The following is a 23,050-nucleotide window of genomic DNA, read 5'->3' on the forward strand; positions in this document are numbered from 1 at the left end:
TATCCCCCCCGTCTCCAGAAAAAGTATAACATGTAGTAATTTAAAGGAATCTTTTGCTTTGCATCTTTCTTGCTAATTTTGGAATAGTCATAAAGTAGTTGTGTAGTAATCTACTTCAGCTGTAAGCTGCATGTTCTAGGGTTAAAGTGAAAAAGTACATTCTTGTAATGAGACTCAATTATCGTGCAGATCAGAATCTCTGCCCATAGGCTTGTATTGATCTGTGTATTCACTCTGCATAGTGTTTGAAAGACAAGTTTTCTTTTGGTGTAAGATCTGGCATTTACAAATATATCTGAAACTTGAACTACTTATTACCAGATAAGATTCTTCCACTCCCCCCACCATCCCTGCCCTGTATTATTTTCTAACTAAAGGGCCAATCTCACATTTTACCCAGTTACTGTGATTCTTTTGCTTGGGCTCTTAGGCAAGCACTCCAGGAAAAGCAGCACTAGATATGTTAAATGTTGTTCTAGGCTACCAAGCAGATGCTTCAGAACTCCTTGATCTTGCTTTTTGAAGAGCAAAATGATTGTTGATTTGACTGTCTTTTCAAAGATGCTTTTAAAAATGTAAAAATAGTATTAAAAAAACCTACAAATCTTCATAAGATGGATGTTGCTGAACAACTAATTTGACTGAAAACAGATCTACGGCATGGTTAAGCTGGTGTTGCTATGCTCTGCTTATTAGTGAGAATAATGCATTAGTATTGGTCTTCATAGCACGTTAGTGGTAGAGCTAGTAGGTTTTTATGGGGGGGAAAGTTCAACTCTGCGTTGTGGGAAAATGCGCATCTGTTGAGGCAGAACACTTGGTGCCTTTAGCTGCTGCCAGGCGTCCTGAGGGCGCGGGCTGGGAGTGACCCGCTGGGCACCGTGGTCCTCAGCGGGACACCAGGCAGGGTGAAAGGTGCTGCGAGACAGAGAGCTGGACCTGAGGTGGCTACTTTGAATCGCAGGGCTCGAGAGGAAAGCTGAGACTTGCTCTCCTCTAAAATAAAAATTACTGCAAAAACTACTTTTTAATGAGACTTGAAGTTAACATCATTTGCTAGACTAGTTAGTTGAGGTTTCTCAATTTATCTTCCTTCAGTAAGTATATTAATTTGCGATCTAAAATATTCTGTTTTCCCCAGCAATCCCATGGATATTCTTTCAGATGTGAAGAGAGTTGTTGATTAGAAGACCTCATCTAGATTTGTTCCCTTCCTGAGACTCAAAGTAAACTTGCAATACATGTAGCGCTCTGGTGTGCTGCACTAGTTCAGTGATGTGCTGTTGGAAGGGGCGGGGAGGAACGTGACAGTTTTCAAAATTAGCATCGTGCTGTGTTGTCAACCTAGAGGATCATCAGTAATTTTCTTCCACTTGATTTCCAAAGAGGTGCCATGAAGAATCCCTTGAAGGACTGATAACACACTCTGCAACCTTTTAGCTAATCCCTTGATTCCTTGTGACTTTTCCAGCTGTGCTTTGGGCAGGAAGAGCCAGGAGGACAGAGCTGGGGGCTGATTGGCATTGAAGGTGTGTTTGGTGGTCTGGAAGGGCAACGGGCGCTATGAGTAAATGTAGATTTCTGATTGAAACCTCAGTGTTTCAGCTGTTGCCCTCTCTACAGTGTTTGTTTTAAATGCACCTATAATGGTATTTCTAAAATGACTGCTATGCTGCTGAACAGAAGCACATAGCCTCTTGTTTAGCTTACTGTACTAGAGCTGCAAATAGTATGATTACATCTGTGTTCCCTCTCCATTAAGCTATTGTGTGAAATGCAAGTCTAGTTCAACTCTGTGCTGAAATATTCTAGCTTATCGAGTGTTTTTCAGAAACACTCCATTTTTAATTGGATAATGTTCCTTTATTTAAATAACAGTGTTTTTTTAAACAAGGTAATACTATGATCTCTCTGGTTTTTATGCTTCCCTTTGTTCATGTGTAGTCTTCTCATCCTTGTGCAGCAAAAAGTGTAGTGAGTGTAACTGTCAAAACACGTGAAATATTGTTGACCAAAAACCTAAATCCAGAGATGAATTAAAGCAGGAGCAGCAGGTAATAAATGAAAGGTAGTGTAGGCTTTTTAATTTTTTCTTGGCATTATTATTATCCCTTGATTCCAAGAATAGTTTCAGCTTTGAGCATCTCTGACATGTCTAACAGCTGAAGGTGCTGCTAAATGCCCACATTAACAGAGAGCCCCAGTACTCATTTTGTAACTGGAGCCTAAGAACCTCTCTACTAGTGTTTTCCATGGATACTATGCTTAAATATTAATACGAGTTGTTCTTCTATAAACATCTTGAATTCTTCTTGATGGAAAAGCATTTCTAGATCTTGTTTAATGTTGAAGTAATCTTAAAAGAACAATGAACCACATGATGTGTTCTTCCTTGCACTAAAGCTGTTTCCAGTTGTGTAGGAAAAAATAATTTGAGTGAGAGGAAGAGAGACTGTGGTTTTCATCAAAGTGCATAGTCTGCCCAGAGCTGGAGAGAAGGGAAGAATGGTGGTGCCTGGAAATGGATGGAGATGGAGGCCAAGCAGTGATAGTTTCTAGTAAAAAAATCTGGTGTGAAGATGTCTCAGCTGAGTGGGGTTAAAGGAATCATCTACTCCAATGTCTCTTTTTTTCCTGAAGATGTATTTTTTCCTAAAGAGGTATTAGAGCAGTTTATGCTTCTCTGTTGTTCTCTGAGATGTTTTACCTATATGAAACTTCTATTTTTATTTGACTGGGACTTGTTCAAATGTTCTTTAAAAAAATAAAGTTTATAAAAGTACACTCTGGATTTAAAGAAGTACTTGACTACTAGGTTTTGGTTTGACTGTCCTACAAAACCAACAGAAATAACTTGACAGGAAGAAACAATTGGCTCACTATTCACAACACTTTATCCTTAAAACACTAACCTGCTGCCCGCTTTCTCTAATATGAGGAGGACCAAGTGATGCTCTTGCAGTGTCTTCACTGTACTTGAATGCTCTGGGCTTATTGAGGAAGTAGCTTAAACCTGTGCATTTACTATCCATTAAAATATTCCTCAGATGAGAACTAAGAAGGTGGGTTTTTGTTAGGCTGGTCTTGGTAAGCAGCGACATATACCTGCTTGAGCAACCTGGCCTTGCTTCTCCTGTGCCTGCAGTAACATCATGTCTAAGTTTTACCCTGAAACTCTGTTCCCTGTTCTGCTTTGCAAAACCAGATTTACATGTAAAAAGCTAAAGACAGGATCCCCTGGCTTGTTAACCGAGATGTATTTGTCTTCCCATCCATCCTTGCCCTAGAATCTTACTTTCTTACAGCAAAGGATAAGGGGTAGCAGCTGTGTTTCAAACCCTTATTTAAGGCAAGGGGAGACTGGAAGAGTGAGGAATCAAAACAATAAATGATCTGCTGCCTGCTGGAGAGCCTAACACTGTGATAGCAATTGCACACAGCTGGCTTGGTCCCATCAAACCTTCCTCCTCTCCCCATGAGCTTTGCCTGAGAGCAGGAGGATGTGCTGATGTATCTCCAGCAGCACTCGCTGCTCCTCCAGGTCCAGACCAGCAGAGCTTGGATCCATGCTGGCTCATTGTGTTCAACTCTGCCCTGATGATAAGCTGATTTCAGGCCTGTGTGCCAGTATCATTCTGTGCTGGAGGGATGCTAATCTCGTATCCAAGAGGTGGGTGTTGTGACGCTCTCCTGTGCCAAGAACAGAAAATAATTGATCTTGTGAGTTTCTTTACTAAGGGCTTTTTGATATTGTGCAGTGACAGGACTAGGATGTTGCATAAAAGTAACAAGAGCACACAGGTACTGAAATGAGAGAGGAGTTATTCTGCTGCCAAGGTACAGATAGAACCTGAGAGCTCTTTTGCCTCAAAAATGGCATTCATGAGAGTTTGGAAGGGAGTCAATGTCTGTAAGCGTCTGTTAGAACTGTTCTTTCTGCCCCATTTGCTCAGTGCAGAGAAACCCGTGTGAGGATGAAATTAGGGGGTGATGTAGGTTGTGTGGTGTTGACTTATTTTAGGACTTTTAAATGTTAAATAAAAATATACACAATGTTTATAGCATAGTCAGTACCCTTCTTCTACTGTACTTTTTAGGTAGTACATCCCTGAACATCAAATAAAAACTGGGGGTGTGGGTAGTGTAGACATTGACCCTTCTGTACTGAGAAGCAGCATTAGGGAATGTGGTACCAGGACCTTTTCTGCTCTCCCCCTTTGATAGGTCTTGTTGTGGCAAAACCGGGTTGACCAACATTGGTCTCTCTGTGAGAATTTCTGTTCCAGAGTTGCAGGGAAGCTCTCGGTTACAGGGGAGGGTATTCCGTGCTGCAGAATCCACTGGGAAATGCTGGGGCTGCGTTCAGGAGATGACAAAGAGGTGAAGGTATTTTGGTATTTGAGAAGCAATCTCTGGCACTATGGGGTGTTCAAAAGAAATATCTGCTCTGTTCTCATACAGGCATGAACAGGTTTGAGTGGTGATGACATGTACAGTTACCAGTGAACAGAAAAGTAGCTTAAAAATTAACCATTCTGATGATTTGGAAGTCAAAATGCTCTGTTTTCACTGTCTTCAGACAGTACTTGTAAATTCCACAGCAGGAACGGTTTCAGATTTCAACAGCTGGATTTTTTTCTTACCTTATTTTTTCCAAATGGATGTCACTGACAACCCAATATGCCATAGGCATGTTATCCTGAAGTAGTCTCTGTTTTCCTAAGGTGGATGCATTTAATGATAGCTTGAATTATTGAGAAACTTAAATACTTCAAACAAGTTGTAATATCTAAACATCCAATTCTTCTTTCTAGGGAAACATTAGCAGAACTCTAAAAATCTGTATGTTTAAATAAATATTGAGTGCTTACTCTAAGGCAGACTGTTGTGATTGCTGTACTAGATTGCAAACGGGTCTTTTTACTTGGAAGATTATTTTTAGTTATGTTATAATTTTTGAGTCAGATCTGAAAGCAATCCAGTGAACAATAGACTCTCCAGTTCTGTCTTTTGGCACGGCCTGTAGAAGCACTGAAGATGAAGACTTGCAGCCTCAGAAGCACCAGCTCCCTGGATTTCATGGGGCTGCTGAGATGGGGAGGGATTGCTTTGGAGCTGGAATTGTTGTGCTCCAATGCCTGGTCTCCAGGTCTGCCCCTGTAGGCTTACTAAATGGGGCTAAAAATAATCGAATGCAACCATACTGCCTAAAAAAACCACTAATACAGTAAACATGACAGGCCAGTGTAGCTGAGATTACAGCACGTATGTGCTACACATATTCAAAACTTGGTAATGTTTTACTTGTACTTTGATATTTCTGTCTTCTGTGTGATAAAGGTACTTTTTTTCCTCCAGCAAAGCATTTTATAAGATTTTCTTTCTGGCCTGTTGCAACTGGAATGTCCTTCTGTTGCTTCTCCTAAGTCTTGAAGGTCTTTTTAAGCTGCTGATTCTGAACGAGTTTTTCTTTTGCTGCTCAACTCTGTTCCTTTTGATCTTCAGTTAGTTCCGGTTGGTGTAAATAAGACCTTCTCTTCTCCACTAGGTTTTTCACCTTGGCATTTGTCTGAATTCTAGATCATCTGGGCCTGTCTACCACCAAAATAACCTATTGTGACCTTACTTGCTTCTTGAAGCAGCTGAAATACTTGTATAGTTTTATGGTGAAATAGAACAGGGCATGGATTTGTCCCAAAACTAAGTCACCAGAAAAACATGTTACTAAGTACATTATTTTTTTTTTGTATGATTTACTTGCAAAGGCTGAAGCCAGGAGCTGGAAGGTGGGATGCTGCTTCCAAAGCTTAGGGTTTTGTAGGATGATATCCAAAGCTTGCACTTGTCAACACAGACGCCTCAATGACACTGCAGTTTTGCCTGGTTTTGGCATAAGCAAGCAAGGTGACATTTTTTGCTTATAATACTTTCATTTTTTTTCTCCCTCACTATCTTTGAAAGTTTTTTGGTAGGTGTATACAGGCTAAAATTGTTCAGATAAATTATCAAAGGAGAAGCTGGTAACATAGTGGCAAGGTGAAGGCTGCTCAGATTGCTATTAATAAATTCTGCACATAAAAGTAAGAATGTAACATTGAAAATTATGAGGAATTCCTCTCAGTGTTAGGGACTGGCTCATAAACAACTAAAATAATGTTTAGTATTGACTTCATAATTACTGACTTGTAGAGGATACAGATTTTTTGTTGAATGCGCTTGACACGCTAACGTTGTGGGAGTTTGGTTGTTTTTTGGTTGATGGTTTTTTGGTCCCAGTGTTTCTGCTGGCAAATGGAAGTAGTGCTACATAAAAGCAGTACTTTTTTCTAAGCAGCATTAGTTGGCAGTATTTTGAATTTAGGAAGGATTATTATTTAATCACTTTAAAGTGCTTTGTTGAACTCATCATGCATATGCTGTGTGTTTTGTACTTGACTCCTTTATTTTGCTCTAAGAATGATCTTGCTGTGTATATGGAGAGGAGAATATGCAGATTTCTTTGGGGCTTGAGTCCCTGAAATACATTTTTGATTATATACATTGGCTTGAGTTATTCTGGAAAAAACATTTTACAGAAGTAGACCTTGTCATTAATTCTGGTGGCTTTGATTCAAGAAGCTTGTTTTGAGGTACATAAGGTAGAGAATGTAGTACATTAACTAATCAGATGTTTATTTAAAATTGGATATGGTATTAGGAAATCTTGCATTTGCTGCCCTTGTTCTCTTAATGAGAAGTTCTTTGGTATTACTCTTCCTATTTAAAAGATCCTGTGAGAGGCTGTAAGATGAAAGAATTTTCTTAGAAGGCAAACCAGTGGTGATCAGCTGCTCCTTGTACCTGCAGATTACTTTATGCCTGGGGAAAAAAGGCATTTTGTATATTTTGTATTTGTATTTCATATTGTGTATTTTGTAGGCAGTTGACCACGTTACAGCTACATCAAACACAGTAGAAGTTGGAAGCTGAGCAGACATTTTCAGAATGGGAAAATAGCATCTCCAGATATTGGTGAAGAATGTTACTGTTTATTTTACAAAGAAATACTCTGAAATTCATTAGAGCTCAAGTCAAGAGTTGTAATCTGGGAATAGTGTTTCCTTTGTAAATGTTTTATTCCCACATGTGCTTTTGCAACAAAGTAACTCAAAGAGCAGTCTTTGGAAAACACTTTATCAACTACAGCCTGGACTTGGTTTGATTGGTGTTTTTACCAGGCAAAATGAAGCGGTTTCACCTACATCTGAGGTTTCATAGAATTCATGTTAAAAGATTTTTGTAATTGTTCACTTAAATTGTTTTAAGACAAACTTTTTTTAGGATAACACAAATCATCTTGTTGGGATTTGGTGTTCTCTTACTCAGAAAAAAAGATCATTAACTAAGTCGCTCTTCCTCCAAAGCAGTGACCCCATGATTGCACTTTATTCCTGCCTTGGGCTGCGAGCATGTGTGAGGAATTACTGTGGCTCAGTCGATGAGATGCTGTATTTTGTTGTATTTTCTTAAGCCGTGGTTCGGAGTGGGTGTTGTTGGGGTTTTATTGAGAATTACCCAGCTGATCCAACTGGACTGTTCCTTTGAGCTTTAAGTGCCATTTGATGATAAAGCCGGGCCAGTCCGGCTGAAAGTGTTCTTTCTTTGCTAGATTACAGGCTGTTTGTCTCCCATGTACTTCTCTAAAGCTTGAAGAACTGGTTCAGGGAGCTAAGCTTCACCAAAAAGTGGTTTTGTTGTATCTTTGTACGATAATTCGTCATTGGGAAAGGAAGCCCTCTTTACTTAGGCCTGAGAACTCAGCAGAGATACAGTCTCATTTTTTCCAACGCCTCCAAGATTTCAAGCGGTGATACTGAGACACTCTGAATAGTGATTTGGTTCTGTGTTCTGTGGGATGTTTGCAGCTGCTCCATGGAGAGCTGTATGTTGGGTAGTAAAGGACAGAAGAATGTAGCTAGAGGGCTGGCATGAAATACCAAGGAGGGGTTTGTAAAGCAGCAGTGACAGAGGGTGCTTGGTAGTTTAATAAATGGCATGAACTGAGTTTGGGGGTGCTGGGCTGGGAGGAGGTACAAGAAAAGTGGAAAAGTTGAGCAAGAGTCATGTACTGTTAAATACAGCTGATAATGGTATTTTTTTTCCCTACTAAATTGATATGCTTGCATGCTTCCTGCTTGGGGCAGTTGTGGGAAGGGGAGGTTATGACCAGGGAGCAAAGATGGTAGTCACACTTACTATTACATCTTTATTTTTCTTCTTTTTAACTGTTGCTGTTAGGTTTTTAACTCCTGTGTTAGTACACGTTGCAAGTGCATCCATTCTTTCACTCCAACCTCAGTTTATGGAGGCAAGGATGATAGGAGAATGGGTATAGGTCAGAAGAAGCAGCACTGTTATGCTGCTTGTATCTTGATTTTATTATTGCTGTTACTTTGGCAGCTGCATTTCTGATTCCCAGATTTGACAGTTTTGTCTAATATGCACATGCTAAATCCAAATACTTCTATTAAATGCATCACAACTACAGCAGTTTTTATGGTAAGAGATGGGTATTTGCAATTTTTTTTTTTCACATGCTAGACAGTGTGTTTTGTGAGTCTCCTCTTGTGGACTTAACTGTGTGTTTCACATCAAGTTGTGCATACATGGATTAGGTGTGTGTAGCATGTATGTGATGCAGTGTATCTGATCAGGAATATAATATAATTTTTGGTGAGAAGAGATCAGTGACAACAGTTGATTGCAGTTTGTTGCTAAAATAACTAATAAGCTTTTTTTGTTTTATGTAACAGGCTGGATGGAAGGAAAACCATGCAACGTTTATGAATGAACTGAAAAATCTTCAGGCTTCAGGACTAACAACCCTTGGTCAGGCACTTAGGTCATCGTTTGACTTGTTAAATCTCAATAGATTAGTGTCTGGAATAGACAACTATGGACAGGTAACGAATCTGTTTATAGTTTTCTGTCTTATTTTTCTGTGTCTTTTGAAACTATAGGGAGGGATTTTGGTGGTTCGAGGTTGGTTTTGTGTTTTACTTTTTCCTGTTTTTTTTCAAATGTTGGGTAGCTGTGTGTTAAAAGTCAAACTGAATTGGTTTTTTTGGTCTTTCTTACTATGTGTACTGGACATACCCTGGAATATACTAGCACTTTTTTCCCTTATTGAGCTACAAAGAAGGCAGTCCTATAAACAACCCTGACCATAGACACACAGTTGCTGTATGGGAGTATGTATGATGGATGGCAGTGAATCTGCTTTGCAGTTGTGTGGTGTCTGTATTGAACATCCTGACTTCCCCTCTCCCACATTTGAAGGGCCCAGTTAAAAGTACTCTGTTTCTTGCCCCGCTGTTGCCATGATATTATTACCAATTTATGTACTGCTTTTGTGGGCTAGAGTGGTTTCACACCTACTGGAGGAAAAAAGACTAATAATTCTAAAAATGTCTTTAGGGTGTGTGTGAATGCCCAGAGTAGCATACTTTGTGTGGTTCTGTATGGCTCCACAGCTATTGAAAGAAAATTACAGGATTATTTTGAAAGATTGCTCATCTTGTTGTTTATTTTATAATGACAAAAATATAAGTCTTTAACTGAGCATTAAGGTTACTCTTGGCGTTCCTGTGCTTTTGTTTCTAGGGAAGGAATCCATTCTTTTTGGAGCCATCTATTTTGATTACTATCACAGACGGAAACAAACTGACAAATACCGCTGGAGTTCAAGAGGAGGTAAACTTGCAATAAATTCTTTCAAGTTATGATCTTGCAAGTTGACGCTATGCTGAAATAAAGATGTTTTTTTCCCGCTAATAGTACTTCTGCTTCATTAACCTGTTTTATAGAGAACAGAAACTAACTATACTGTCATTGCCCAGCCCCTAAATTCATAGCCTATATATGGGGTTTCAGACTATAAATTAGGGGATAGGAGAGAAATGGAGTCCTTTGCAGAGTTACGAATGAGTTTGGATATTATGTTTTTAGACGGTTTGTCAAATACTTGAGGATGTTCTTCAATCTTTTTTGACTAGCTTCATCTTCCTTTGAATTCTCCTTTGCCTGGAAGTGAACTAACCAAAGAACCGTTTCGTTGGGATCAAAGGCTGTTCGCTCTGGTGCTGCGTTTGCCAGGAGCTGCAGCTGCTGAACCGGAGCAGCTGGGGAGTGTGCCCACCGATGAATCCGCCATCACACAGATGTGTGAAGTTACAGGAGGTAACTGCATGTTACTGATTGGTTCACATATAAAATATTTCTTTTCCTTTTGATTCAGCTTCACCTCTTGCTTTTTTTCCCCATCTGAATTGGTGTGTCTGTGAACGTGTGTGGTGCTTTTTGTGCTTAGTTTCCAGTAGCACAGGAAAACTTCAGAACAAAACAACATTCCTATTTCACATCTTGAAGGTGTGAGAGCATTTTCTTAATACACCAGTAAGATGGATTGGAAAATGTCCTTCCAGAGGTTGGCTTTGCTCAGTCATGAGATTTTTTTTTAAATTTAAATGTTGAATTGAGTAGGACAGGTATTATTGAGTAGTTAATTCTGCTGGAGGACAAACAAGCTACATTGAATCGTAGAAGAACTAATTCTGAAGCCTGTCCTGTGGGATGTTGATCAGAATTTTTTTTAATGCTCAAAGAAGATGTTGTGTGGGAGAGGGAGGTTCCGGTGTGTACAGGAGTTAGTAAGGTTTGGGTAGACAAAAGCAGATAAATTACATTGTCTTGGTGAAATCAGGCATTCTCAAGGGCCTTTATGAACTTGGACCAGCCCGATTTAGCCTTAATGGCCTTTTTTACTAATGAATAAAAGCTCAGCAGGTTGGTGTGGTGTTTTGTTTTGGTTTTTTTTTGTGGGTTTTTGTTTGTTTTTGTGAGGTTTTGTTTTTTTGGTTGTATTGCATTTGAGAAGTATGTTTACATAAACTTGTACAAAGTATGGTGGTGTTTTGAATAAGACTGAAAGCTTTGGCAGTGTGACTTAAGTAATAAAACACCTTTGATCATTAAGATTACTCCAAACTTGCTCTCATATTTTCCCTGTGCAATTTATGTCTTGAATAGGTCGTTCTTACTGCGTTCGGACACAAAGAATGTTGAATCAATGTTTAGAATCTCTAGTTCAAAAAGTCCAAAGTGGAGTTGTTATTAACTTTGAAAAGTCAGGACCAGATCCAGCTCCTATTGGAGAAGGTACAGTAACTGTTGTGTTTTTCCTCCCCAGTATTCAAGAAATAATGTTTTGTATGCATGCACATGTCCTTAAATGTCTTTGGTGTCCTTCCTGCCAGCTTTTCACTGTAGTGTACAGAATGTATTGAGTGCCTAATATATTCTAAAAAAGCAATTAAGTGGTGAAGCTTATATGCTTCAGTGATGGTGCTCTGATATCCCTTTAAATGCCCCAAATCATAATGGGTGTGCTGTTCATAGCTTTTGAGTAGTTTTACGTTTATGATTAGTCTTTGTTGTATTTTTAGAAGCGGTAGTTTGCACATATTTATATGGATGATCTACCCGCTTGCTAGCTCTGCCTTTTTCGGGGTGCTGAGGGAAGTGGATGTTTGCAGGAAGTAGTGAAGTTTGAATTAGTGTTGTCAAAATGTGGGTTTAAAATAATTAAATCCAGGACTAGTGTATTTAAACACTTCAGCCTCTCTAATCCCAATGCTTAATCTTCTGTACATTTTCATTCTGCTAATGATGACAGCACAGGAAGTTTCAGTTGGATGTTCTCAGGTGTAAGTGAAAAATTGTGTGCAAAGAACAAGGAATCGTTTTGCTAGCTGTAAGTAAAGTACATAACAGGAAAGGGGAGGATGCACTCTTAATGTGGAGCAGTTTTTCACATTTGCAGAAATTCGTGGCTGAAAGGAAGGAGAGAGAGCTGACCAGTTCATATTTAGGAAATGAGGATGTTCTTGGAATGTCAGAAACATAATAGCTTTTAGGCTCCCCTGAGCAGCCCAGCACAGCCAGCTTCATTCCTCCTTTCATTTTTGAACCACCTTTTTCTTGCTGTCTGTATTTTCTTCTCCTTTTGCTTATTGAAATGTAATTTTATTGGAAGGCATTGCTATAATGTTGCACAGGACAGCACCTCAGCAAATTCCTGTGTCTCTTGGCCCAAATGTTTTCCTGTGTGGCAGAAAGATGAGTGAAATTTGTGTGGTTGGTTGGTTTGGTTTTTAATTTTATTTTATAAAGACTGGAAGTGCAAATTATCAGTCTTTACAGGTGCAGCGGAACTGAAAATATTAGGCTTGCTGTCACCTATCAGTTCTATGTCAAAGTACTAAGCTTAAGCAGATGTTTTCCATAGTATGTGAGTATTCCTTGGTGGATGAATTACCTAATGGCTGTGCCACAGGAGCAGAAGGGGAGATGTAGGAAAATGGAAAGTGTTATTATTTGTCAGATGATGCTGTTCTACATTTTAATATATAGGTTTTATCAACCACTGATGTAAAGATCTGTACATCTTGGAAACAATTGTAATGAAACATTGTATTGGTTGCTAGTACATAAATTTTTCTAGGAGAAAAATGCATGCATGTAGCTTTTTATTTTCTTTCTTTAATTTTGCTTTGTTTAAATTTTAGATGGACTTGTTGATTCATCCAGGCCCATCAATTCATTTGCTTCTCAGCCGTGGCATAGTTGTCATAAACTCATTTATGTCCGGCCTAACCCTAAAACGGGTGTTCCTGTTGGGCATTGGCCAATCCCAGAATCTTTTTGGCCTGATCAGAATTCACCAACACTGGTAAGTAAAATAAGAACTGAAAAAAGGATTCTACACCTAATTAAACAGACTAAAAATGAATGCTACTATAGTTTTTTACCTTGTTTATTGATGGGATCTGACGTTGATTTAAAAGGGTAATTAAAGCTGTTTTTAAACACAGAATGGTATAATCTAATGTAGATACTGTATGCTGTGATGTTTTTTGCATCCGGAAGGTTTATTTCCATATAATTAATTTGGTAAATGGTTTTTAAAAGATCATAAAATTTAACTATAAATTACTTGACACACCACAAATCATAGTGAGCTAATTAAATTTTAATCAAAGATTTATAAAATGCATTTACATGGGAAAAGAGCATTTGGTTTTGATAGATCAACCATGTTTTCTCTGCGAAGTGTTAGTTCATGTATGGACTCTTCCTTCACTAGCAGGAAGAATTAAAACTGAAACACGAGCTACCCCATCCAGAAAATTAGGAGCAAACAGCATTAATTTCTCCTTTTCTTACTGAAATGATCATACATTTGGTGTGCCATACTGGGCCGTTCTAACCATCTCTTTTGTTAGGAACATTCTGTTTCTATACTTTCTAAGTCCTCAAGGTACAGTCCGGCCATTCCCCAAACCCCCAATTCAAGACGGGGGTAGAAAAAATCAGACTTGCAGGGAATATCTTGTGATACCCTTTGTGAAGTGAGCGCGGTTTCACATCTCTAGTCCTGTGAACATCAAGCTGGAAAGCCGAGTTGAAGTTTTCTTTAAACTTATTTGTGTTATTATAGCTTGACATATAGAGGCTTTTAAATATGAATAGAAATAGTTGAATGTTAACAATGTTTTTCTCTTGGTGGTAAGAATGTGTGTATCAGTGTGTGGCCTTTTTTAAGTTAAATATTTAGTTAATCTATATTGTGTGAGCTTGTATCTTTTCTCTTTTAAAGTAAATTGTGGGAACTTGAGTTTAAGTCTGTGGAATGGTAAAATATCTACTTATGAGTCTTCTTAATAGAATTAATTTGCTTACCGTGAATACTAGACCACTGATACTCTTTTCCCCCTTCCTTTTAGCCTCCGCGCACAGCTCACCCTGTTGTGAGGTTCTCCTGTGTCGATTGTGAGCCAATGGTGATAGACAAGCTTCCATTTGACAAGTATGAGCTTGAGCCTTCACCCTTAACACAGTACATCTTGGAACGAAAGTCTCCCCATACCTGCTGGCAGGTATTTGCCCTTTATTTGATTCTAGAAATGTAATGGTGATCCTAAGGTACTTCAGTCTTGGTAAGCCTGGAGAATTGGGGTCTGGTTGCAGACTCTGCAGTTGATGAGGAGAAACGTATCAAGGTTTCAGTTACCTCCTTTCTAGCAGAATTATCACGAGTCAATTAGTGATCCCTCTACAGGCTCATTTAATTCTGTTTCTAGGTCCATCTCATTTTGCTAAGAAATGTGTCCCGCTGGTTTCTTTCTTGGCTAAATTGAAATTCTTTGTAGGCTTCCATTTGCTTACAGGGAAAGCCTAGCACTAGTTTCCATCATTTTACCTAATCAACAGCTGCAAATAATTTCCACTAGATGGCTGAAGCTGCTGATGGGAATTGGATGGCAGCTGTAGATCTTGTTGACTAGACTGGCCTTGAAGAGGTCCAAGTTCTGTTGCTGAAATCCTTTTTCACACACTCCTTTTGTGATTTTTGGATAAGTGACTTGTTTTTGTATCCTCTGTAAAATAAGGCTTGTAATTCCCTTCTCAATGGTGTTCTTGTAAAGAATAACTTAATATGTATGCCAGCAGTCTGCTTAATATGATACTTTAGCTGTAAAGATGAGTGTGGAGGTGTCTGTTTCATTCCCCTAATAAATATTACAACTTAACTGAAAATACAACAAACATATTCAGCATAAAAATTGAAGTTACTTTAATAAGCTAATTTCAAAAATGTCCTTTTAAGCAGTCATAGGTACGTTATTTGCCACCTAAGTTATTAAATTACTCTGCTGTTTTTCCAAAATTGCTTTTCTTCCAGCTATATATGAGAAACAAACTAGAGAAATAGGCTCATTGTCATAGAAACTGTGTAGCAAACCCTGTTCCTTATGCTCTATTTCCTTTTTACTGCAAGGTTTACTTTTTTTTAGAAAAACTGATTGGTTAGGTATAGGTTATTTTGACTGTCTCACTAAGAATATGTGCCATCTTTATCCTGTTGAAATAATTGTTTGCGTGGATTGCTTTTCAAAGTTAATACCCCCATATGTATACTTTAAAAAAAAGAGTCAATGCTAAGAATGTTGGTGCTTGGCATAATTAAAAGACGTTTCTTGAATATTTGTTTGTTTTGCTTAATTTTTCTGCTTAAAAAGCTTCAGTTTTCTTTTACCAGTGTTGTACATTTTAGTCATGGTATTTCGTGAGTCAGAAGACTAACTTCAAATAGATTGTTTTTTAGCATACCTTCAACAAATATCCCCTATCCTATTTTAAACTATTTCAAAAAACTTCAGAGCATCTCTTCAAAGGAGTTTCAATAAACAACTAAGGATTATACTGTGAAGAGCGTGTGCACACTGAGGGATGCGTTAAATGCATGTCAGAGTTTTGTGACTGGGGAATGTAAGTGTGTGTTCGTCCTGATGCGTACACCCCCAAACTCGGCTCTTCTTGTAACTTGCTGTCTTAATGCTCTTGCGTTCAGAGTGATTTTAATTTTGAAATGCCCCATGCTTAATATTCTTCATATTCTTCTAACACAGTGATATCTCTTATTCTTTATCAGGTATTTGTGAGTAGCAGTGGAAAATACAGCGAACTTGGCCATCCGTTTGGGTATTTAAAAGCAAGCACTACTTTAACCTGTGTAAACCTCTTTGTGATGCCTTACAACTATCCTGTTTTACTTCCGTTGTTAGGTAGGTAACGCATTTACGTTGGATGGCCAATGCAGCTACTTCAGAGTAAAAGAAAAGCAATAATGGTTGGTGTTCTGCCTTAGTTTGAGACATTATAAAATAATGGAGATCAGAGAGTAGAGAATGTTGCAAACTCTTTAACATAATTTGGGAGGAGAGGATTTTCATACCCCCTCTCCCTTTTTTTCTCTCCAGCAGAGGAGGAGAGCTACCTGCTTCCAGTGCATGTTTGATGCTGTTCACCTCCTAGACACGTAGCCTCTTCCTTAACCTGGAGTAAGCTTCAACCTCCATTCTTTTCCCTCATTTAGGGTGTGGTGTATCCAGGTTTTGCAGTTGCTCTTGTAGCAGCTAATTTTTTACTGGAAGATCAGATGCAGTGTTTGTCATGGGTGTTGGGAAGAGGGAATTCCCTGACGCAGTTTAGAGCAGTAAGAAGGAACTGAGTGGTGAAACAGTCTACATCTCTTCCCTGCCCAAAGGACCAGTGTTTGGTTGTGTTTATTTTTTTCACTCTCACAATGAAATTACTTGCTACAGGAAAGATGGTGTGAAAAGGTGCTGTGTCAATAGCTGCCATAACAATAGTGGCTGTTGGGGTTCTGATGTAAAGGTAATGGCAGAGAGAAGAGTTTCCTGGGGTGCTATGAACCCTTTCAGTTGTAGATGCTGTAAGCCTTTTTCGGTTTTGGTTTTTGTGGGTGTGTTTAGTGATAGAGAATAACAGTGAAGATCAAGAGAATTAACATTGACTCCTACTGTCTTACACAGGATTTTTATGTTAATTTCTAGAAAAAAACCGCAGTTCAGGAATGCTTTTCCATGATCCTGGTTATAAAATAAAGAAGAAATTTGGGCTTGCTGATAATTTGAATGTCATATAGTCATCCATGTAGCCTAATAATTGTCCTAAAGTGTGCAATAGGATACTACTAGACTAATTTAGAGTTTCTGTGAGTTTGTGTGTACTGAATTACTGCAGCAGGTCCACTAGCTGAAAAAGCCATCACTGACACTAAATTGATTGCCCTCTTCATTTTGATGTTGACATCTGCAGTTCTGCTGTGTCTTCCCTGGCAGCTCTTGTCTTCCCCCTACCTTTTTTTTGCAGGGGCATAAAGCTCTTCCTACTCTTTTGAGAAAGGCATTTTTCGGTCTATGTAGCTCTGTTCTGCAGTTTACTCACCTGGTATGCCACATCTTCAATTTCTGAAGGCTCTTTAAAGGAAAATGCAGAGCTTCCATGTTGCCTGAGCTGTAAAGCGGATGTTTTCTCTAGAACACAAATTCCATATTGTTAATACACATACACGAAGGGTTATGTTCAAATCTTGTTCCAGGACTTTGTTTATCCTCAGTCTTTAAGGCATGGTGGAATTAAGTTTTGTGGAATATACATAAAACAGGAAAGCAGATCTGGCCCCTTTTCTGCTAAGCGGTAGTACAGAAAATGACTATGATGATAAGCAGCGTTTGTAGATGTTTTAAAAAAATACTGAGTCCGTGTCAGTCTCTGTGGTAGGTAGGGGTTGTTTCTGTTTTTAACCCTTCCTCATGTCTGTCTTAGTGCATACCAACCGTGGCTACTGATGGTTCAGCAGAGGACTGTGATTTGCCTGTGTAAAACCAATCTTTCATTACTCTCACCCGGATTATAAAGGATGTGAGAACTCCCAAACCCAGAAGTCTGCTCTGTTCAGCCACTGCTACCCATACTGGTGCATCAGTGAGGTTCTAGTGGCTGCTGCCCTATGGTAGAACATTGTATTGGAGGACAGGACTTGTTTTGGGGTAGTACTGCAGATAGTCTCTCTCCCTTCCTTCTAGTGACTCTTGGAGACAAATCCAAAGCCACTTTACAACTGTATTACGTGTAATGGCTTATCAAGTGGCTTATGTGTGTTCAGCTTTGTAAACAGATAGCGAGATGGTTAAGAAATTTTTTCATGCATTTTTGTGTTCTTTCTGCATTTTTGAGCAAGGGAAGTTTTAATTCTGTGACTGGAAAATAATGTAAGAGACAGGTGAGAGAGGCATGCATGAGGAAGCTTGCAGAGCAAACTGAAAGAAGTTGTAAGGGTCTGTGACTGGAGAAGGTAAATTGTACCACATCCTGTAGATCTAGTGATTTATATCTCAGTTTCTGCAGTAATGGATTTGGCAATGCTGTAGCCTCTTCTAGCTTATAACATAATGGGTCTGCTTTTAGAATGTGCAGCTTTGTAGAGAAAGGAGCCGGTTGCTGAGACTTCATAAAACAGTGAAACCGCACAGTCCGTGTGTTAACCTGACCCATGTGCTATGGTAAACTGGTTGTCTGACAAAAATTGTGATTTCTAGATGTTTTGTAGAGATGAGACAGACCATGTGTGATGTGCTGCTGCAGCTGAGCAGCTCCCTATTGCTCTCTCAGGAAAGGCTGGGGAGGCGTCAGGACCAGCTGGGGCTGGTGCTCTGCAGCTCTTGTCCTTTCGGTCAATGGGAGGCAAGCTTCTGGAGACGGAACTGCACAGATACTGACAGACTTGGGTGCTGAATATGTTTGGCCCATGGATTATAGAAATTTCCTCTTGAAGGATTGTTGGCTTTATCTGATGCTAGCAAAGCTATTGTGCTTCAGACATTCTTCTATCTAGAAACAATTGTACAGCCAGGTTCATAAAGTAGAAGTCAGATGAGGGATCAGAGCGAGAGCTTAGCAAAGGTGAGGTGTACTGAATGCTCCGGCCTTGCCCAGGATGTTTCTTTGGCTGACCCGAGGAGATCTGCATTAGTGGGAGAGCAGGCACTGCTGCGCAGTAGGAGTGAGTGATTATTCATTTAATAGCCTTTCTCTGTGTGTCTAAATATGCAGAAGGATGAGCATTTAGAAAACATCTACCTGTGAAGGACTGCAGCATGGACAGTTTCCTTTGCTTTTACAGGCTCCTTGAGAGAACCTGAAAGTAATGATTTTATATATTGGAAACCAAAAGCTGCCTTTCTTACAGATGTGGACATAGCAAGCTGTGGCACTGGGAGGCAGAGCCAGACATTTTGCATCAGCAGAAAAACATCACAATACCTTTTTTTAATGGTGGATGCTATTTTGCGTTGTAGTGCTGTATTTTTGGCGAGGTTGGTTGTTTGCAGGGAAGGATGCTGCTTTCCATGAATGTAAGATCCTGAGTCTCAACTGCTTACAACAAAGGGCTGTCTCTATTAGTGCAGAGGAATTAGAAAGCTTGGAGAATTACAGGAGTCAGCAGGGAATGGTGGTGTACTTACTCAGGTGGAATTTACTGTGAGTGGTGATTTAAAAAGTTTAAGTTTTTACTTTGGGTTACATGGTGCAAGTTATCACAACTAGACTGTTGTTGCATGAGTGGTTTGTCTAATTAGGCTCCAGATTAACTACTAAAATTACCTGCTGACCATTCTCTCTCTCATGCTATTTTTTTTTTTGTTGTTCATATACTGTTCATCAAGCTTGAAAGTGCATCAAGCCCCCATACGTGGTACTGGCTGCTAAAGATGTGTGTTGGTATCCTGTTTGTCGCAATTTGGTTGTTGTGTATGTTAACCTGAAGTGGATAAAGACTTTGCAACACGGTTTTAAATTAACTGGTCTGTCTGTAGTTTTACCTGATCTCTTGAATTGTTGCAGCTTGTGGCCCTTTCCTAGAGTGTTCCAAATTATCCAGTGCTTTTAGCTTCCTCCGAGTTTAGAATCAAAAAGAATTCTGCATTAAATTGATTGTACAGAGAGTGGTATCTGAAAATGAATAGATTAAATTAAAACTAAATCTCCAAAAGTTTGGGACTTAATCTGTGAAAGACATAGTTAACTGGATTACTGTCTGGTTGCTTATTTACGTCAGTGATTGGTGATGTGCAGCCCATGGCACAATGGAGAAAATACATTTCAAGTGCCTGTGTTGCAATCTGCTGACCATGTGTCTCAAAACTCTTGCGACAGGCAGGTAAGATGGTGACACTGATGTTTGCTCTGAAACTTGTGCCTGTACCACCATGACCGTCTACCTTTTAGAGGGTCGAGTTCCTGCAGCGAGTTTGTGCTGTGGGGAGGCTCTCATTTTAAATAGACAAATCTTTGAAGATCTACGTCAATTTGAGAAATTCTTACTTGTATAACAAAGATCAGGGAGGTGCTTCTGCATTTGAATTCTCAGACTACGGCTCTGCTGTGGATTAAGAATTATAACTAGCTGAGCATTATGAAGGTCTGTGCCGTTCAAGAGTGGTTGTGCAGTCCAACCGTAGGGGTTATAAACTGGTGCAGCCTTCCCAGTGCAAGAGCTGAGACAGTAATAAAGTGCTGATAAGGGGTTTAAGGTTCAAGCTGTACTCATAACCAGCTCTTTAAAGTATTAGAACATACATAATACCAAACATTTTACATTTCAGTTTTTTTTTTGCTTTGAATTTTGAGAGAGGGATATAGTTTAACTTCCATTTTACTGCAAAAAGCTGATAGACCTATAAGATAAGAACTGTTGTTATTTTATATTTGCCATATGTCATGATATCATCACGGGTTCTTTTGGATAATAGTGCTAAGCATGTGGTATATAGAGATTTTAAATGGAGCTCTAACTTGTCCTCTCAAACTTCCCCCCACTTCCTTCAGGCCAGAAAAGAGAACAATTAGCATCTGTAGTGTGGATTTTATGTGTGATACAGATTTCATTTAGTTTGGAAAATACCTGTAATTAAGTGTCATTTGGCTATGAGAACTTGGAAAACCCTATCTTAACATCTGTTCGATTTGTGCAGAATACCACGCAAGTTAAATTTTCTCCTCCAAATACATATTCCTGAAAGCTCAATCTGGAGAAAACAACTTTCTTGCTGCATCTGTCTTTCGCACACCCTCTTCTGTGCATCTCTGTCTCCTACAGCTCTCTCCAGTTAATTTTTGGACATCCCTTCCCCCAGTCCTGCAGATCCTTCTATTAGCCTCATTTTACCAGTATGCTACAGCCTTACTAAGGAGAAACTTGATCTAAACTGGTAATTCATAATTTAAAATGACAAATTGCAGGATATTGTGTTCATTTTTGATGTTTAGAGATCACTGCCACAGTTTATAGCATGCATGGCAAATGCTTCAACTCGGTGACTCCTAAATGGCTGTATGCACACCTGTAGTGCGAGCAAGGGATTTCTAAAACAGTATCCAAAGGAAATAATCTGTCTGGTTGCCCTTCTCTTAAACAGCAGCAGTTTTTGTAGCTGATGACTGTCTCTTGTCTCTGCCTGTGCGAGAGTTTGCTACTGCGGCAGGAGGCAGCCAGGGCTGTTGTCAGCGCAGTCCAGCAAAGCTGACCAGAAGGGTTCCCTGCTCTCATTTCTTTTTCTTTCCCTTTGGTGCTCAAGAATGTGTTCATTGGAGACCAGAATTCATCATACAGCCTAAACAAAAAAATGGAAATAAAAATGAATGAATGTAGTTGGTTTGATCAGGTACAGGGAGTCCCTGATGATGCGAGGGGGGTGAAACTCTTACCAGGTGGACCTGTTGCACCTTCCATGCTGTTAGTAGTTGCGTGCGGTATTTGTCTGGTGTATCTTCTAAGTTTGTCTCTGACGAGGACTTGTTCTGGATTGTCCACTGTGGCTAGGACTGGGGATTCACAATCCTTCAAACCTGAGGCTAAGCACAGTTTTTATGGGGAAGCCCCACTGGGAGATGGGTGGAGGGAGATGAAAAGTGGGGGGAAACTTGGCACGGTGAATTTTGGATAATGCTGATGATCTGGAACTATATAATTGAAACCTCCTTTTGTTGTTTTCATTGTTGCAGATGACTTGTTTAAGGTTCACAAACTTAAGCCAAATCTGAAGTGGCGACAGGCTTTTGACAACTACTTAAAAACAATGCCTCCCTACTACTTACTGGTATGTTCCTTTTCTCATTCCATCCTGCTGGGTATAATGGCTGGTGTGACCAGTCCTGTGCATCATACCTCTTCCTAGGACATTTTGTTTACTTAATTATGATGATGTTTTAGGTAGCAAACATTTTGCTTTGCAGAGGTATGTAGATCAGGCCAAGCATTTTTAAGAAGTTAATTTCTAGTAATACTGAGTAATAGTAACTTTATTAAGATACTAAATGTGTTTTCTGTTCATTAAATAAGCTTTGATCTAAAGTACTATAGATTCTTCAGAGAAACTGAAATTGGCGTTGTATTTGTAACTTGATAAAGAAAATGCATCTTTGTCTGTTTACTAATGTGGGTGAAGTGCTAGAACTTGGGAAGCTGATGCTAAGAGAACTGGCTGGGCCAAACAAAGGCCGGGGGGAGGCACCATGTCACCTCTTACATGTAGCTTGGACAATGCACCTCAATATGGACTTGCATCATCCCGGCTATTCTGGTACTGAGCCTTTGAGTGGAAATTGCCAGCGGCACTGCGCTGTGTGGTGTCGTGGGAATGTGGCAAAATGTCTGTTGCGAGCTAGTTAGACTGCCAAACTCATGTCACACGTTATCTAAATAGACTTGAATTTTAGTGGCCAAAAGTGAAAAAGCTAGAGCACTAATCTATGTGCCTTAGCTTCCTGTAATTGATCTTATAAATTTTTTTTTTGAAGACTTATTCTCTTACTATTGTGTATTTTGTTTTCCTTATAGCCATTAAAGAAAGCCCTAAGGATGATGGGAGCTCCAAATCTGATATCAGATAATTTAGATTGTGGACTTAGTTACAGTGTTATCTCTTACCTTAAAAAACTCAGCCAACAGGTAGTATTGATAAAACCTTTGCCATTAGAAGTGCGTTGCTATTTAGTTTGTGGTAATCTCATTACAAAGCAGTTAATCCCTGTGGGAGTTCATATGGGTGTACAGCGTAATTGAAGATTGAGCATTTCCACCGCAAATATGGATGAATCCAGAGTGGTTCTGTAGCCAGAGATTGTGCCTTCTGTAAGTGGAGGGGAGTGCAAAGGAGACCTCTTCAGCTCTATTTTAAGTATCTACTAGACATTTAAACTGTAAAGTTTGTCACTAATTGGATGTATGGCTACTCTTGCCGTTGTTCTTCCCAGCTGAAGGCAGAGGCTTGCTCTCAGTCTCGTGTTTATTTCCATGTGTGCCTTGGCAATGTGTATGTTCCCCAAAAAAGTGTATGTTCTTGTTCACAGGGAACAAAATCATAGTCCAAGCTTGCTATCTGAGCATCCTTCAGGTCAAATCCATTTCATGTGTTAAGAGTGATCTGGTGGGAAATAGTCCTGGATACCGTTTTCTCTTTGTCGAGACTGCCGTTTCTGGAGTAACTGTCTGAAAGCCGTGCCTCCGTAGCACGATGGTTCTTACAACAGTAGTTCAATATCTGGAAGTCAGTGGGGAAGCAGCGCAGCCTTTAAAATTACC

At 39.4% G+C, this 23,050-nt stretch overlaps 1 protein-coding gene across 5 annotated transcripts in view; it reads left to right on the top strand.

Annotated features, from left to right (window-relative positions):
* Nucleotides 1-23,050, top strand: part of LOC136106199 (integrator complex subunit 6-like) — a 37,877-nt gene that overhangs the window by 8,501 nt on the left and 6,326 nt on the right. For 2 of the 5 annotated variants that reach the window (XR_010652108.2, XM_065846384.2), the window contains exons 3-11: nucleotides 8,793-8,942; nucleotides 9,643-9,732; nucleotides 10,035-10,218; nucleotides 11,068-11,196; nucleotides 12,606-12,769; nucleotides 13,824-13,976; nucleotides 15,533-15,665; nucleotides 21,472-21,566; nucleotides 22,307-22,417. Coding sequence is in view for 4 of the 5 variants with exons in the window: in XM_065846384.2 (XP_065702456.1) it covers nucleotides 8,793-8,942; nucleotides 9,643-9,732; nucleotides 10,035-10,218; nucleotides 11,068-11,196; nucleotides 12,606-12,769; nucleotides 13,824-13,976; nucleotides 15,533-15,665; nucleotides 21,472-21,566; nucleotides 22,307-22,417 (1,209 nt within the window). In the remaining variant the exon portion in view is untranslated. Of the gene's footprint in view, nucleotides 1-8,792; nucleotides 8,943-9,642; nucleotides 9,733-10,034; nucleotides 10,219-11,067; nucleotides 11,197-12,605; nucleotides 12,770-13,823; nucleotides 13,977-15,532; nucleotides 15,666-15,860; nucleotides 15,942-21,471; nucleotides 21,567-22,306; nucleotides 22,418-23,050 lie in introns of those variants that run through there. The other 3 variants (XM_065846386.2, XM_065846387.2, XM_065846385.2) reach the window with 3 other exon arrangements.

The sequence above is a fragment of the Patagioenas fasciata genome, chromosome 11 (assembly GCF_037038585.1).
Source record: "Patagioenas fasciata isolate bPatFas1 chromosome 11, bPatFas1.hap1, whole genome shotgun sequence".
Classification (NCBI taxonomy): domain Eukaryota; kingdom Metazoa; phylum Chordata; class Aves; order Columbiformes; family Columbidae; genus Patagioenas; species Patagioenas fasciata.